The sequence below is a fragment of the Falco punctatus genome (assembly GCF_963210335.1).
Source record: "Falco punctatus genome assembly, chromosome: 4".
Lineage (NCBI taxonomy): Eukaryota > Metazoa > Chordata > Aves > Falconiformes > Falconidae > Falco > Falco punctatus.
This window is the reverse complement of record NC_137583.1, coordinates 45,328,012-45,345,612: the sequence shown is the minus strand read 5'-3', so window position 1 is coordinate 45,345,612 and position 17,601 is coordinate 45,328,012. Positions and strand designations below refer to the sequence as shown.

The following is a 17,601-nucleotide window of genomic DNA, read 5'->3' as shown; positions in this document are numbered from 1 at the left end:
ATGAACTCCATACCTCGGATTCACTGAAAGATATTTTTTCTGGAATAATGAAATTGAAGCACCTTTGGATATTATATGGTGAGAGCACATGCACTCTCAGTTAAGCTCTGCATTCTAAATTTTAGATAAAATGATGCATATTTTCATCTGTTCCTACCTAGTTGCTGGTTTGCCAATAATAAATTAATGAAAAGTACTTGTTGTTGTATAGTATGCTAAAGTCAGTGGGCAAGCTCTATGTTCTAACTCTTAGGCAGTTAATTTACTCCATTCTCTGTTCATTTGGTCTGGCATAGAAGCCAGAAACACTGAAGAACAGTCTTGGCAGATAACAAGCAAATTTTGAAAGGATGAAATGTAACTCAATACAAGCTTCAAAGTTACAAAATAATGGATTTTCTTCTTTTAATGCTTCCATATGTTTATTGAAAGGGTCCTTTCTTAGGTTAGTAACAAATAGAAGGTTACTTGCTTTCCTATTTGCAGAATACCATTCATCCTTTGATGAGCGTGTCATTCCTTCATCATTGCCTTCCTGAAATACTTAAGTATTCTTCCCTATTTTATTTAAATTTTCCTACCGAAAGGATTTCTGTGGCAGCAGTTGATGCTTTGGCTGTTCTCTAATAACCTGAGTTTTTTTGAACACGCAGCCATAGTGCTCATAACCCACACCACATCAGATGGCGGGAGAACCCATGCAATGATCATAGTTGGCATCTCTTTGTAAGGAAACAGTGCTTTATTTTTTCACTTCAAGCTTCTAAGGTACGTGTGTGTGTCGGGGGGTAAAGGGCAAAAAAGAAAAGAAAAAAAGCAAAAATGAAAAATGAAAAAGCGTGTTTTGTATTGCTTTTAAGGTCAACCTTGCAAAACCAGACTTCACCTCTGTATTCGTTCATACTGGAATGGTGGCTTTGCAGGTAGGAGGATACACAAAGCCGTTCTATAACTGTATTTAAAAACAGAACAACTGTTGCCTGCCATGCAGCGAACTAGCCTGGTACTCGCGTTCCCATTCCCTGGTGCTGCGGAGTGGGAGCTGGGAAAGGCTTCCAGATTCTTTCGCTGAGGCTTGCGACAGAGCACTGCTGTGTACCACCTCTCTTTGTTACTGGAATGTTCTTTTTATAGCAATATAAATAACTATTTTTCATAATGTTAGCTAGAAATATTCTAGCTGTTCTATAGCAGAGACTGACTAAAATATTTGTGGAAGTGCATATCATCCATATTGCTAATAAAATTTGTTTTATCCCTGTGAAGTATGTAATTGTGGTTCTGGGCTGTTCTGTGCGTAACCCATCCGTTATTCTGAAAACAAATGGGTTTGATTCTTCTGCTCTATTGCAACAACTTGACTGCTTAGATGAGGGTCTTCACATAAATATCTTGTGCTTTGGAGCCGGGATGAAGAAAACACTTTATGGGATGCCCCACATGAAAAGCAAGTGGTCCTCTTCAAGAATGAGCAAAGCCACATAAATGTTTGATTGCACACGGAGTCATTTATTAGTCTCGGAGCAGCAATAAACGTTATAGGGGTAAACCTGATTTGGTACAATTTAAAATACCCTTGAACAGATGGGGAACAGTAAAAGTGCAGCATCATTAGTTCTAGGTATTTGCAGAGTATGCATGTCCCATTAGGGACTCCTGTCATGGCCAGGATAATAGCTTCTGTCTTCTCTGATGTTTTATGGGCCAGAAATTGTACTTAAAACTATAAAGAAAGAAAGCACTAGAACTCTTGGCAGGGTGCAGAATAGCTAGAGATTGGGAATGTCTGCATCCTATTAATGGTGTCATTGACCCTCTTCCAGAGGGTCTTTCGGCTCGGCAATCTGACTGTCGTTTCTCCCTATCCTAGAACCTTGCTAATTCACGCAGATGTGTCCTAGCTTTTATACCAAGGTCTTGGAAGTTTAATAGCAGTGGAAAATTTCATTTCTTTTGATTTACAATGAATGAAGGCACTCCCGCTAGCTCTTAGTACGCTGGTGCTGATTTAAAATGATGCTATGCAACAGAACTGCTCGGGACCTCTTGTAAGCCACATCAAACCCAGTCAGACGTTTCCACTTCCATGTCTGTGATAAGGTCTTTAGTTGCTGAAACTCTGCAAACTTTAGGGACATTCATCATGCTAGGATTATTGAAGCCAGACTACTGTCAGAATAAATAAAACATGTTTCCCAGTGCAACTCTAATTATGATTTTTAGCCAGTTGTGTAATGTGCAGAACTTTATTTACAATAAATCTTCCAGTTGCTTGCATAAATGAATGAGATTTCATCACTTGTGACTTAAGGACCAGGAAAAGTTAATGTGGCTGAATAAATTTACAGTCTAGCCTGGGTGTGTTGGCATGTCAGGCGAGTGAGGGAGCGGAGCCGGCTAGCGTTGCCTTCCTAAGAGGGCTCAGCTATCTTGAATTTCACCTGGGAGCATATATATATCATATAGACATCTCTCCCTTCAAGTTATTTTTTACAAAGACAGCTTAGATTCTACTCTGCATTTTAATGGCGAGTAGGCACAGTATCATCCCACAGACTCCAGAACTTTTTGTTTCTCATTCCAAACTAATAACTGAGTTTCAGTATACACAACTTTGGCACTTTTCAGTTTCATATTTCAACTTTAGGGAGTTTCACAGAGCAGTTTTACCATTTATTTGTGGGGCAGGTACAATTTCAACTGCTCCAATGTTGAACGTTCCATTAAATGAATACGAAATGTGCTTTCTGCTTGGAAACAGCTGCTGGTTTAGCGGTGCAACCTGAAATTACCCTCAGATTGTAAGAAAAAAGGGTAAAGATTTAGTTGAGGGGGATGGTGGGGGCCTGCAGGAGGGGCAGCATTGGAGTAGTGTGTGCAGTTTGCAATGGAAAGTAAGAAAAGCTGTTAGAGCAAAAGTTTTCAGAAGGTTTTATAAGCTGTAGAGAGAAAATCAAAGGTTCTTGGCTCGGTCCCTGAGGCTTTGCAGTTGCTGTTTCACACCCAGGCCCCTGTCACGTAATTAGCTAGAACTAGTTTATATGGCTTCTTAAAAAATGAAAATCTTTTCTTGCTTGTTTACGCAGGCTAGCAGCCAGTCTGCTCCTGGCTACACTGCTTTATATCTAGAGCAATTCCTTTGAAGTCACTGGAGTTGCACTACATTAACACTGGAGTATCTGGAGCAGAATTTAAACTTTTAGTCGTGTTTAATATTTTTGATGTATATTTTCCTGTCGCAGTGCTTTGAAAAATGTACTAAAAACTATTTTACATATGGTTATCTGACATTTGTAATCAGGTTGCTAATCTGTGTCTCCCTACAAAGTTTGTAATTGTTAGATTTAAATCCATTCTTCCCCCCCCCCCTCACTGTGGCCTGGGGTCTTATTAAAACATGTGATCCTCCTTACAGATGCAGATTTACTCTTTGGCAGTATCTATACTTGCGTTCAGTATTACTGCCTTAAGGATGGTGGTTTACAACTGGATTTAGAAGGAATGTATGAATTTTACTGAGCTTTGGAAGAGACAAATTTGCGCTGTGGTGCAGTTAACGTGTCTGGACCTTAATTTTGCATGCTTCAGGGTGCTGGTGTGATGAAAGCTTCCTTGTGCCAAAAGCGTGTACTTGCAATTCTTTAGGAAGAAAGGGAGAGCATGTGTCATGGAAGGGGGGTCAGGTTTAGTCCTCGGATGAATAGAGACGCTCTCCACGTGCAAGCACATGTGTGTTTGCCCATGAGTTGTGCGGGCTGGGGCAGCTGTCCCATGCTACTTGCAACAGCCTTCCGCCATGTTCTGTGGGGTTGCACCGTGCTTGGGGCTTTTTCTTGTAGCATCCAAGTCTTTCTGAAAGCCTGCTGCATTCTGTTGGACTGCAGCTGTGCTGTTACAGTGGGGGTAAGAGGAGGAAGGAAGAGGGTCCCTGTCCTTCTCGCTTTTCTTGGTAGTAGTAGCCTAGAAATATGTCCACCCATTGTACCATGAAGGACCATTAAAGCAAACCTTGATGCCTGGCCAGATGTTCGGCAGGTTTTCGGCTGAAGGCTTATAGCTTGCAGTGGAGAACCTCCCGTTTTCACAGTGAAAACCAAGTTGTTACATTCCTTCTGAGGCTTTTTCGGGACAGCAGTTAGAGTTCAAGCAAATGACTCACTGCTGCTATCCAAGAAGCCTGAAAGGAACTTCTTAGAAATGCACTTTTCTTGAGACACAGACCCTTCGTCTGCAAAGTCCCGAGGCTTGCAAGCAGGGCAAGGCACCTGTGAGGCACTTCAGGGGGTATTTCAGTCTGGTGTAGAGTTTGCTGTTAAACGTACGTGTAGGTATTTTGCTGAAATAAGGTATAACCATGTGTTGGAAGTTGCCGTGTACTGATGCGTTGTGCTGAATTGCAGCCTTGAAATGGCTACGGCCAGCAACCAGATCTGCGCTACAGACTTTGCAAGAGAAATCTGCCAGTGTCCCTGAAAAATAAAATTTCATTTCTCTCCTGTCAAACTGTCCCATTTGGCAGGTTTATCAACACAGCTTGTTTTGCTTCAGTAGCAGGAAGAGGGAGGGAGAAAGGAGGTGCTTCTACTTTGTGGCTACAAAACAGTTTGCAAGCACGATTGTACTGTAGAAGAAATGCTTTGCTGTTAGGGCATGCTGCTGTTCCTGTCCGGAACAGTCCTCATAGCAGTCATAATCCAGAGCAGTCCTTGTAGCGACGTAAGCTGTGCTGCATTTGCACCCCTTGTTCATTTGGTGTGCAAATGCAATCTGTGTGCGCCGGGCAAGAGAACAGTTCAGTCCCAGAAGCCACAAAACAGGGACTGCCGTGGAGGTTGCTTAGTCTCCTGCTGAGAAATCGACCTTCTGTAATGCTCCTACTTCAGAGTGAAATGACTGAAACTCGGGATGTGCCTGAATTTGGCTGGCATGCTTGTCTAACTGTTCATCAGGGTTTCATGCAAAAATTACCATACCTGCAAAAAACCCATACTGAATTCTCCTCCGCCCTTAGACTGATTTATTTTTAATACCTTCAGCAGGACAGTCGAGCCTTTAACTTGTAGGTAAACATCTGTCCCAAGGCATGGAAATAGCAGAGGTTGGTTTTGCGCTGGGATGTGAAGTGGAGGAGTAGGGAGGTAGTTGACTCTGTGGAGCCTGCTAGCCACGGCTGAAGCTCATGGTTCATGGTGTTGTATTTCTGCTGCCTTGCAATTCTGCTTGGTTATAGTAGGAGAGAGCAGGACAAGGCCTGATGCTTGTGTGGTTTCACACCAGGGATTTTTGCCTACCATAAAGCTGTTTTAATATACACGAGTGCTCAGAAAATGTCAGCAAAAGAAACCTTTGGATTTTTAATCTGTCACTTGTGACCCTTTAGGCACGCATCTCTGAAGCTGAACCATGAGATTTAAAAAGAAATTATTTTCTGCTACTTTATATATAGAATATCACCAAATTCTCTGAATTTTGATTTGACAGGCGGCTATGGAAGGAAACATCTTGCTCTCTGACATGCTTCTCTGTCTGATCTACAATTTGATTTGCGATGGTGTAATCTTACAGTGGTAAAAAAATATTTCCCGGTTTCCTGTTTGTTTCAGTAAAGTGCATGATTCTTACCGGTGCCACACTTCTTAGTGCTGACTGTGAATATACCTGCATAGAAGACTTTGCCTACCATCCAGATGTTATCTTTGGAAAGACACAAACTAGCTGCCGCTTTACCGGCTCACCACATCACCTTAGCATCACGGGAATACTTCTTGCTTCAGCGTGGCGTGAAGCCAAGCCTTGATTCTGGGAAAAATAACCGTAACAGAATCCTCTGTGTGGTTGCCAAAGTATTTCAGAGCACCAGAAGATATGACTTGTAGAAATAAGAATAATATCTTCTAGTAGTCAGTGTTTGCTTGCTTTCTGTAATTGTAGAATTTACAGGGAATGGTAAAGAAACTAAACTGGAAGGATGACAAGGGAATACTGGTACAGACAGCAGAACCAAGCCTTCTATGCAGCTGTAACTTGGTTTGCTTGGAGTTCTCGTCAGATTTGAGGAGTGGTGCAGAGAGGGTAATTCAGGTGCTTTTATCTGCCCTCGGGAAACAAGGATATCTTAAAGAAGTGGTCACAGATTCAGAGTGAAACAAGAGAATATTTTCCTGAAATACATTCCTGAAAGCACAATTTGGAGCTCAGTTCAAAACAGCACTGGAACTAGGGACTCTGTGGACTTTGCAGGGTATTCTTCTCTGAGAATAATGGGAACTTCGTTGCAAACGTCAGCAGGAACATTAAGTAGGAAGTGAGAAAGATCAAAATCTTTGTGTCTGTAGGCAAAAAAAAAGCTTATTTGTCGATCAAGGCATAATCTCATGCTGTCTGTTGTGTAAGTTCTGCAACCTCGCACCTTCCTCTGAAGCCTCTAAGGGAAAACACAGAAGTAGCTGGATCTCTTCTGTCCGAGCAATTCCTAAGGACCTGGAGGATAACAAACAAGCAATAAGTGAACACGAGTTCCTCCCTAAACCCACTTGCTCTCAGGCTGCATCTGCTCTAAGAAGCTGCAGGTTGCTCAGTGAGGAGTTGTTTGCAACAAAAGCAGATGTGAACACCACAGCCCCGTCCTCCAATGACTCTTTGTTTGCTTCAGTTACAAGAAACTTTTTCATAACACGTCTGGAAGGCTGGGGGAGATAGAGCTGCTGTCTCGGGGGATCCCATCACAGCTTTCTAGTGAGATCAAGTTGTTCTCACATGGCTCCATATGTGCTCAAGGTGAAGACGGCAGGAGACATAAATAATACTTACGGTATGAGCTCATCATTTTGTCAAAAGCATGGCATATCTCCTTCAGTGGAGGAAGAAGGAAACCTGGCACTCGCCTAAAATGTCTCCTTGCCAATGCCTTAATGCAGTCAAGATTTACATTGTCTGCTGGGTCATGCACTTAGCAGCCATTCGGATCCACCCACACCCCAAAAAGTGGAGCTGTGAGTGGGTGAGACATTCCAGAGGCAATGCAGCAAACACAAATGTTGTATTGAAGAGAAAGAAGTTTGTTATGCAAACTGTTTTTAAATCAGAGAATTTAAGAACAGAAGCAGGGTCCAGGTTGCACACTGGAATTTAATCTGATAAAGCTGCACAGGCAAAACAGTAAGAAAAGGAATTTTCTTAAGGGAGGAAGCTGTAACCCCCCCACCCCCCCACCCCCTCCCTGGCCATCTGCATTCCTTCCCTGCGAACCAGGAGCTGTCAGAGGGGAGATTTCACTGTCTTCAATCTCGGGAGATCCAAGAGGGTAAAATCTATCAAGTTTCATCTTAGGCACTTAATCTTTTGGTGCTACAGATGAGGCAGAGTGGCAGCTGGGTCTCTAGATGTTTGATATTACCACCTATGGTATAAAATCCAGGATAACTCAACAAACTATTTATCATTGTCTCGCTTCTTGAGCAAAACCAACATGGATAATAGGTATCTTGGTGTTGAATCTTTATGATTTATATGCTTTTAGCATGACAAGCCAATTTTGCAGGTCATACGCTGTTCATGTGCGCAGCTAGAGGGTATTTAACTGAATATGTGTGCCGGTTGTTTATTCCTGGTGAAAAATGCAAGAAGTGGTTAGACTAACATCTGTCAGGAATGACAGAGGAAGGGCTGATCCTGGCAGGGCCTAGATGATCTTTTAAGTCCCAGCTCTGTTTTCTGCGATGGTATCTCATACCATGTTATAAACTTCAAGTGCAAGCTGGCAATTAGAATTTAGGGTAGGACATGACTTTGTGGCTAATAGTAATCCTCACAGTTGCTGAACTAAGTTTCATCCATCCATCTCTAACAGTCTTGCAGTGGTGGATAATTATAATCTCTTATTTTTATGTGGGCAGGAAATGCTTATAAATGACTGGTAAGCTGACTGAACCAAGGCCACAAAGGTGATCAGTAGTGGAAGTGAGAACAGTCTTGATGTCTTTGATCTGATAGTTTAACCATGACAGGATTTGGTTACTGGAGTAAGCACCATTCAGGGGCAGAGCAATGCACCAAAAAAGGAGAGTGTCCACTTTCTCTCTGTCGCTTTGTAAAAAAAAAAAAAGTGTTAAAGGGCAACATGTGGGTATGGGGAAGCAGTACTGTCAGGATTTATTACTGCCTAATACGTGTGTCCTGCATATCACAGTGCTTTGCACTCATCTGACGTTAACACAGCTGGAATCAATGGCTCTAGCAGCCTAAGCTGATGTTTTGAAATGGCTGTACTCCCTAGAACTGCCCGCTCACATCCCAGCAGGGTCATCCCCGCCTGTCATCCTGTCCCTGTGGCAGATACGCTGCGTCCCACACACATCACTGGCTCGGTCAGTCAAGGTCCTGACTCCGTGGGGAGGGGGGAGCAAGTCTCTGGTGGTGTTGACGTCGAGTTGGGGTTTGCTGGGAAGAAATCTGCGTCTGCGGAAGGCCATGGGAGAGGGAGCAGGGTGGAGCTGGATGTGCTCGCAGGAGTTTGGCAGCAAAGAGTCGCTTGTGTGGGAAGACTGCGCCGTTTTGTTTCTGCATAGTTTAGAACAGAGCTGCAGTAGCATCTTCTGCTTTGCTGTACAACACACCTAAATGGTCTGGGAAAGCAGGAGACTCTCCCAATTCCTAAACCTTTCTTGGAAATCATGCCTTTACTTGGTATCTTGGGATTTCTGCTGTACAGGTATGGCTCATCTTGGAGCTTCACATATCTTATCTTGCAGGATGAGGCAGCAATCGAAGAGTAGGAGCTGTTGCTTATCTTACAAGACTTGCTAATGAGTTTGTAAGTTCTTTCCCTTTCCCTTTCTCTGGCTGCTGCACATGCTGCTCCCTCCCTCCCAGCACTAGCAGGTGGAGGAACAGGAGCTGGATCTTAGACAGGAGCTGGACCTTTGTCACCTCATGCCTCAGCAGGGCACGACTGGATCCACCTGAGGTGCTGGGACAATGGGTTCGTTCAGGAAATTCTCCTGCCTCCCATTTTCTGAAGCGGAGAAAAGCCCCTTCGAAACAAGCCTGCTAAGCTCTCAGTGACTTAAAAAAAAAAATTAAAAATGTAAAATTGAGGATTTAAATTCGCTGGTTACAAAATACCTGGGGTTTTAGAGGTTTGGGATTTACCTCCCCCTCAGGGGCAGGCCTGGCTGTTGGTGCGCACCCCGGGGCTCAGGCCCCGCCGCATTCCGGCGGGAAGCGCCCTCAGCCGCGAGGCGCGGGGGCCGCACGGAGGCGGGGACACCCGCCAGCACCGGAGGGTGATGCCAGGGCCCTAAAGGCGGAGAGCCCGGGGGACGTGGCGGCGGGGCAACGGCAGGACCGAAGGGAACGGGAACCGGCCCCGGCGACGCCGACTCAGCGCGCCCGTGGCGTCGGGGGAAGGCCCCGCCCTGCGCACGCGCGCCGCCCGCCACCGCCTCCCGCGCGCGCCGCCGCCGCCCCGCGCATGCGCCCCTCCGCCCCCTCGCCGCCCCCTCCCGCCCCGCGCCGCCGCCGCGCAGGCGCCCTGCGCCCCCCCGCCCGCCCGGCCGGCCCGCCCGGCGCATGCGCCTCGCCCCCTCCGGCGCGGGGAGGGGGATGCGGACGGGGGAAGATGGCGGCCTCGAACAACCCGCGGAAATTCAGCGAGAAGATCGCGCTGCACAACCAGAAACAGGCGGAGGAGACGGCGGCCTTCGAGGAGGTTATGAAGGACCTGAGCCTGACCCGCGCCCACCGGGTGAGCCGGCGTCGCTGTCCCTGCGGCCGCCTGCCCGCCCGCCCGCGCGCGCCCCCGGTGGAGGCGGGGGGGGGGGGAGGGGCGGCGCCCCCCGCGGCGGCGCCCCCCGCGGCGCCCCTCGGTCCGGGGGCAACGGCGGCGCGCGGCGGGCGGGGCGGCGGGCAGCGCCCCCTGGCGGGGCCGGGAGGCGCCCTCCGCCCCCCCCAGCCCCCCCTCCCGTTTCCCCGGCATCGGGCCCGGTGCCCGCCGTGGGCCGGAGCATCCTCCGGAGAGCGGCACCTGCCGTCGGGCGGGCCGGGCCGGGGCGGCGCGGCGCGGGCAGGTGCGCGCCGGGGGGCGGCGGGGCAGGGCCTGCCTGGGGGCGTCCTAGGGGGGGCTCTGTCCGCGGCGGGCCCCTCACGTCTTCACGGGTGGGGACTCCTCAGGGCTGGCTTGGGGGAGATCCCCTCTCCCCTGGGATGGGTCTTGAGGGGCGAGTCTCGGTTCCTCGCCCCGGGTCTGAGGGGGGTGTCTCGGTTCCTCACGCCGGGACAGACCCGGATCTGAGGGGAGGGGTCCTTGTTTCCTCACCCCGGGTCTGAGAGGACGGGTCCCGGTTCCTCACCCCGGGGCAGACCCGAGTCTGAGGGGAGGGGTTCCCCGGTCCTTCACCCGGGTCTGAGGAGGGGTCCCCAGTTTCTTATCCCGGGACAGGCCCGGGTCCCTGTTCCTTCACCCGGGTCTGAGAGGACGGGTCCCGGTTCCTCACCCCGGAACAGTCCCGGATCTGAGGGGTCCCCCCAGTTCCTTCACCCGGGTCTGGGGGGGTCCCTGGTACCTCACCCCAGGACAGGCCCCGGGTCTGAGGGGGAGCCCCAGCTCCTCACCCTAGGGCAGGCCCTGGGGCTGAGCTTCCCCACTTCCCACACCCGGGTCTGAGGGGATGGGGTCCTGCTCCCTCAGCCTGGGACAAGCCCAGACCGGGGCGGGGGTCCCAGCCTGCGGGGCAGGGGGTGCCAGCCTTGCAGCCGCCTGCTGAGGAGCGCTTCCCTCGGGGCCCTGCAGCATCCCCTGCTCTGTCAGGGGCAGGCAGGGCAGCCCAGGCCCCAGGCGAAGCCCTGGTTTCCCTGAGCTGCCGGACTCGGTGTCACTAATGTTGTTCGTGTTATACTCTAGTTATCATAGGTGCTAATTGCTGCGCTTCCAAATCCTCCTTGTCTTCTGATGTCTCTGCAAAGCCCATCAGCAGAAATTCCCGGCATAACAAATGCGCTTCCAAACATCAGAAGCCTTTTCTGGTTTAGATACAGGGATATCAGAGCTTTTCTCTATGATCATCCTCTCACCTGCTTGCTTGTCAACGCTTTTCTTTTTCTTTTAACCGTTTAAAGGAAATTTAGGATCTTGTTTGTGGCTGAATCTTCACAGGAATGGGAACAAGTGAACATGCAGTTGGATTTGCAGTAAAATGTTTCCTCTGTGTTGGGATAGGTTAAACATCGGTTCTGGATTGGTGCTGCTGCTGGTCAGGTGTAAGAGAAAGGCACACTGCTTCTGTCAGCTCCTGCTTGGGAAGGTGTGAGGCCAGAGCTTTGTTCGTGCTAAACTATTTGCTGATGTTTCATAGAGGATGCTGGTAGAGTTACTGTTAGTTGAGAGCAGAGTGAGGACAATACAGAGATGTTTGCTGTCGCTGGAGTCATCCTGTTTCTTGCAGCTCTGTCGTGCCTGTGCAGCTCCATAGCGTGGGGTTTTGCCTGTTGGTGGTCAGTCCTTGGCTGCTGCTTGAGAGCTGGGCGTTCTTGAGAGAGAGATTGTTCTTGAAGTCTGCAATTACAGGTTGTCCTTCAGTTAACTCTTAGGTTTAACGTTCACCTTCCGCAAGATAAGTCAGAATCCTGTTTCAGTTTCTACTGAACCTGAGTGTTCCTACCCCAGGTTTTGCAGACGGAAACCCATCTTGTTTTCAAGAACCTGGTATTGAGAAAAGGACCCAAGATGAATAAGTTTTCTGAGGATTCTGGGTACTGAAGTGATGGAAACACTGACCAAATAGCTGAGTAAAATGTCTCCTTTGTAGACTTTTTCTTCTAAATTCCATGATTTCATCTGTGTTTAAAATGCAGTATAAAAGCAAAAAGGGGTTAAGCACAACTTTGCTGTTTGCTCTCATTTTCATTTGGCAACCAACACTTTGCTGTCAGTTTGAAAATGCGTTACTCAGTTTGTGGAAGCAGCCCAAAATTTGTGTTGCCTTTTCATTATTAGTAATTGTCTTTTTGCAATGTTTACAGTTTTGTCTGTTTTATTGTTAGTTACTGGTCCTAGCAGAGGCAGAGAACTACTGTTCCACCATTTCTTGTGCGTACACATGCTGTTTTTGAGCTTGCTTTCTGACTTGGTAATCTTCCGCCTATTTATACTGTTCAGTTCATCTGAGATTTTAAAGTCATGATAGGTCTTTCTTGCCCAGGACAAAACCGAGCATGATATTAACTCTTTGTTTCTCTCATGCCCTCACCATTCAATTGATTAAAAAAAATAATAAATCCTTTGAAAAAGAAATCGCTTTGGTTTCAAACGTGTTCCCCTATGCTCAGGAGCAGCAAGGTGCTGTTTTTCAGCTGGCAAATTCAAGAATGCATTTTAGCCTTTCTGGGAGACACAGACCTTGCAAAGAGTCATGGAGGTGGGTGGTCGGTAGAAGCACTGGAGCTGCTTAATTGTCTTGTGAGTGGGACCTTCGTATTCATAATCCAGAGATTTCTGTGAGTCCCATAGTAACAAAGTGGGTGAGAAGAGGGGGAGGTTTTTTCGCTGTGACATTGACTCTTTATTTTGCTTGTGGTTGTGCTCCTTTCCTTTTTTTATGTGAAGCATGAAATTTTAGAACCGCACTGATTTCTGTGTTTTAGGCATGGGTTGTTTACTAGGGCCCACTCTCAATTTCTCTTGTAACATAGCCCAGTGATGCTTGCTGCGTTGCATGTATTTACTCATACAAGGCTGTCGCTGCCCTTTAAAATTGTAGTTAACAAAACATTAACATGCAGATAACACAGATAGTGCAGATCTTTTCAATGTATGACTCTCCATATGCTAGAAAGTCTTAAGAGTTTTAAAGAAAATTTGGGCATAGCTTGTGACCTGCATTTTAAAGGTGGGTCTTGTTCAGTTAGAGATGTTCTCAGGTTTCTAGGATTGGGTTTTTTTGTAATATACATTGTTAAAGTCACTCAGTTTTGAGGGATTTCATCCGGAGCTGTGTTTGAGCTCCCTCTTATGGACCTTGCAGTCTTACCTTAAAAAAAAAAAGCCCCCCCCCCCGAACCCCTAACTCCAAAACCACACCAACTAGTGCTGTCTCCCAGCCCCACCTGCCTGGAGAGCTGCGCTGATGCTACTGGAGTGAAAACAGGGAAGAAAACTGAGGTTAATGGTGATGTTTGGAAACATTCTGCAAAATTCCAGCACCGATATACAGTCTTCTGCACGCAAAGACCCCCATGCAGGCAGCTTGCAGAAGGTGCCTCAGTGAGCCACTACTAACAGCACTTCTCAAAAAGAGGGTATTTAGTAATGACCTGTATTCCTCAGTGATACAAAACTTATTTTCTGTGTTTCCAAGCACATAATTCAATGCTTTGTCAATCTGTACGATGGTGCTGTGACAAGGTTCGCTTGCATATTTTTAGGTGCTACCAAAAGTTGTGTATGCCTGCATTGCTTTTCTGAGTTCTTGAAAGCTATGTGAGGAGTCAGTGTTTCTATTTTGAACCTGAATATTTTTAATGTGAAGATCCTGTTTTAGTTTATTTTTTTCAGATGGAATATATTGTAATAGCATAGCTATCCATAGGTGGCCATTTGACTGAAGCGAAATTAAATAAAATCCAAGTAAAAGCCCCATAGTTTGTGTTTGTGTGTATGTGTGTGTTAAAGAAACATACACAGGCACACACCTCCCTGTAACAAAACTTGTACTTACATATGAGACAGTCAGTCATTTACTTGTTCCTACTGGCTGTGGAAGAACTCAAAATGTCTCTTTGTACATTCACAGATCATCGTTCAATGTAGATAGGATGCAAAACAGTATTTAAACGCTTAGTTAAATCAGGAATGCTAATCTGTGGTTGTAAAAATGAGAAACACTAACGATGATACAGTGTTGCAATGTTTCCTAATGTCTTCAGCATGTTTTTATTAAATAATTTGATAAAAAAGGAATTCCTGACTATGTAATAGTATTTTTGAATGTTGGAAAGATATTAAAGAAATGCATCAAAATCAGGACTGAGCCATCCAAGCATGGAAGTTAATGCTTTCAACTGGAAGTAGTTTTGTTCAAGTTAATAGTATCATGAGTTTCTCTCAAAAGAGAAATGTTAGTTTTTCAAGTTCTAGCCAGTGTTTTTCTTCTTTGTTACTTTCCCAGACAGGGTTCGGGCCCTGAATGTGCACATTTCCAGACAAAGAAATAGGTCGCTTAGGCTTCATCTGTGATGTTCCTCTAATTTCTCTGATGAAGCAGGACACAGAACCAAGTCAGTTGGTTTCCATACCACCAGACACGCTCCCCACATCGCAGTATCTGTACCACTGGCAGTGGGCATCTTCATTCTTGTGACAAACACAGGCTGAAATAATGGTGCACTGTCATTAATTCTTTGAAAGAATTATTGTAAATCAAGAGAGTGAAAATGCAGAGGTGAGCTACTCGCAGGGGCACAAAGAATCTCTTGTCTGTGTGCCCCACGCGGCTTTCCTTAACTCATCTGAGCTGTCCAAGGTAAACATACAAGTCGGCTTCTGATACGCCATGCTGGACAACTCGCATACTTCAGTTAGCAGTGTGATGCTGCTTCTGGTAAACCCAGTCAGGTTTTTGTTGTGGTTATTTTTTCTTTTAAGGAGACAATGACATTTTTATTATTACTATTACTATTCCATCATTGCCCTGCATTACAGCTGCTTGTTTCAGCTCTCAGTCTTTTTCTGTGCAGTGGCAAAGTCCATCTGTTTTAATGATGTAGCAAAGCCATGAAGGAGCTGTAGGCACGTGAAACTATGATTGTACAACTTCTCTGTTTCAGTGTATTAATTGTAATTCACAAGATGAACATGTGGAACTCAGCTCAGTGTGGTGCATTTCAGTTTTCTTTAGCTTCAGTGGTGGAGAGCATTTGCAGTAATTTGCATTTATAGAAGCTGCTCATTTAGTAAGAGAATACATTCTCAAGGTTATGTACAGTCAGCTCTTCCAACTCTTTGAGGGTGATTTGGGGTTTTCCCTCAAAGAGAATTACTGAGCTGCAAAACCATTCTTGCAGAGGTGAGCTTTGCCTGGAGTTAAGATCCTGAAAAGTTTTACATCCAGATACTGATTTTCTTGGTCTTGTATTTGCAAATTGAAGTTTTGATGCCTTTGAGTTATAGTTGCCAGTATAGGAGCTAAAAACCTCCTGTAGAAGTTACAGACATGGCAAAAACATCAGTCAACAGGAGGAGTTGATGCTGTGAAGATCTGAATTATGTGCTGGCATCAGTAGAAGGGCAGAGGTAAACGAGTGTTCTGTGCTTAAGTAAAGCATTAGACCACAAAACAGTAAAAGAGGAGAATATGTTATACTGAAAAATTATTTTAGTAGCAGTGTGGCTTAGGCACAAGCTTTCTTCAGTACCCGTTAGATGAAACAGAAAAGAGCTGCTCTTTACACAGTGAAAAAAAAAAAAAAAAGAGAGAAAAAGAGGGGGAAACCCCTAAGCCCTGGAAAGCCCATAATGTGATTGTGTAAGGATGTGGTGTTGAAAACCATTTTTAACTGTAGTTACGTTTCTCAATCGGATTACTTTTTATTTTAATTTTTTTATCATGTAAACTGCATTTTTATTTTCCTAACCATCTTGCATTACCTGTGCTGATTTTGAAACAACATTTATTTTAATCTGCTGTTCATCCAACTGCTCCTTCTAGCACTAACCATGTTTTCAGTTTTATAATCAATTTATTGATGTCATTGATTTTAGTTATGAAGCATTTACCGTCCCTTATCAAGATCAAGACCCTGATTCTTTGCTGAGGCAGCAGCATTGTGCACATTTAAGCTCCTGTAAGCTTTTCAGTCAGTGCGAGCTCTGGCATGGCTCAGCGGTGGGTTGCATCAGGATTGGCCATATTAAATCAAACCGATGGGTTTGGGTTTGTTTTCGGTTTGGTTTTTTGGTGTTTTTTTTTTTAAGGTGAGCTTTAGGCCAGGCAGGTTCCTGCTCTGACTAGCTGTGTAAGTTTTCCTGCAAGAAATGATCAGGTATTTCTAGACGCTTTCATTGTAGCAATAATAAAATACTGATTTGGCAAAAAGTAGACATCTTCTCAAAAATGATCAATAGAGATTTAAACAAAATGTCTTAAAAGCTAAATATTTTTATTGGGTTTCTATTATTTATCTCTAATTGCAAAGGAGTGTTTTCTTGGGGTGTGTTATCGTGGTTTTGTCAGTCTCCCTGACAGCATCGATCAGTCTCTAATGGTATGTTCCACACTGACATCCATATTTTTGTACCTGATGTAGGATCTGAAACTCAAGAGTACTTCAGGGCACTTTTCAGCAAATGTAATACTGTATCTTAAAAAAAATAAAGAAAATAAGCTTTTCCTTGTTAAAAATAACATTTCTGGTTGCGATGGCTAAAATTTTACCCCAGTGTTTTTGTAGACATGCTGGAGTAGCTGTTGCTTTGTAGTTGAGGGTATAGGGTAGCAGACAGGATTGGAGTAAGTGGGTGAAAAGAAGCAAACTGTCAAAATCTGGCAGATTTTTTTGCGTGTGTGAACATCAGCTTGCAGCAGTGTTCGTTTTGTGACAGCGACTGGTTGTGACCTCAGTGCTGCTTCCCCTTTTTTCTTTTGGCCTAAACTAATCGCGTTTCAATAAACAAACGCGGTCCCAAAGGTTTCGGTGTAAAGTTGAGGTGGTATTCAAACTTGTGAGCCTTTGTTTAACTCATTAGCTAAGATCAGTGTATCTGATAGTGCATAGGAGTTAATACTTAAAATGTCACTTTAATTTGTTTTAAATCATTTGCATAGCATGTTCAGTGCTGTGTAAGTGATATCCAGGAACAAGATTTCTGTCAAGATCTCCATTGGTACTTGTCGAGCCAAATCAACATTGCAAAAGTGCATATTTGTTGACCAAGGATGTTTTTGTATGATCTCATTGGTACTTTATAAATTATAAAGTTGTAACTGAGTGTTGATAATAGTCTTGTTTTGCAAATTATTTCTTGGGGACTGAAACTTCTTCCCCTTGTACCAGAACAAGCCTTTGCAATAAAACAACAACACACACCCAGAAAAAATGGGTCTTAAATAATGAAGTAGAGAAAGAAATGATGCATTCTGGCTTTAGGCTTCAGTAATAATTCTGCAACACTTCACAATCCTGTCTAAAAGTCTGTATTTTACAGGCAGATGTTCTCAATGTGTATTACTTTCTTGCCTGCTCGGTCCATCGCTTTTCTTGACGACTGGGAAAATATCCTCTGTGATATCCCTGCTGGGCTACTAACTTGTGTTTTTTAGTATGGTTACTTATCACTACGTAGTAGTAAGATGTGTTAATGGCAGACTGCAGTTCTGTTAGATGAGTTTTCAATTAATTCTGATACCCAGCTATTACTATTTATGTTAGTATTATTGTCCTTGGACAGCCGAGGTCTCAAAGGGGAAGGAATTTGAATTGATTTTCCAAAATACGTGTATTTCCAGGCAGATGGTGATAGTTCTCAGCTCAGAAAGCGTATCAGTTATTTGTGACCTGCCTTTCTGTACGTCAGTGCCTCTTTTGACCTGTTGTAGAAGCAGCATCTTG

General features: G+C 45.0%; 1 protein-coding gene across 4 annotated transcripts in view; it reads left to right on the top strand.

The window, feature by feature from the left end:
• Nucleotides 1-69: 69 nt before the first annotated feature.
• CRTC1 (CREB regulated transcription coactivator 1) overlaps nucleotides 70-17,601 on the top strand; it is a 56,067-nt gene continuing 38,535 nt past the window's right edge. For all 4 annotated transcript variants that reach the window (XM_080384211.1, XM_080384210.1, XM_080384209.1 and 1 more), the window contains exon 1: nucleotides 70-9,745. In XM_080384211.1, coding sequence (XP_080240337.1) covers nucleotides 9,473-9,745 — 273 coding nt within the window. In that variant the 5' untranslated portion in view covers nucleotides 70-9,472. The remainder of the gene's footprint in view (nucleotides 9,746-17,601) is intronic.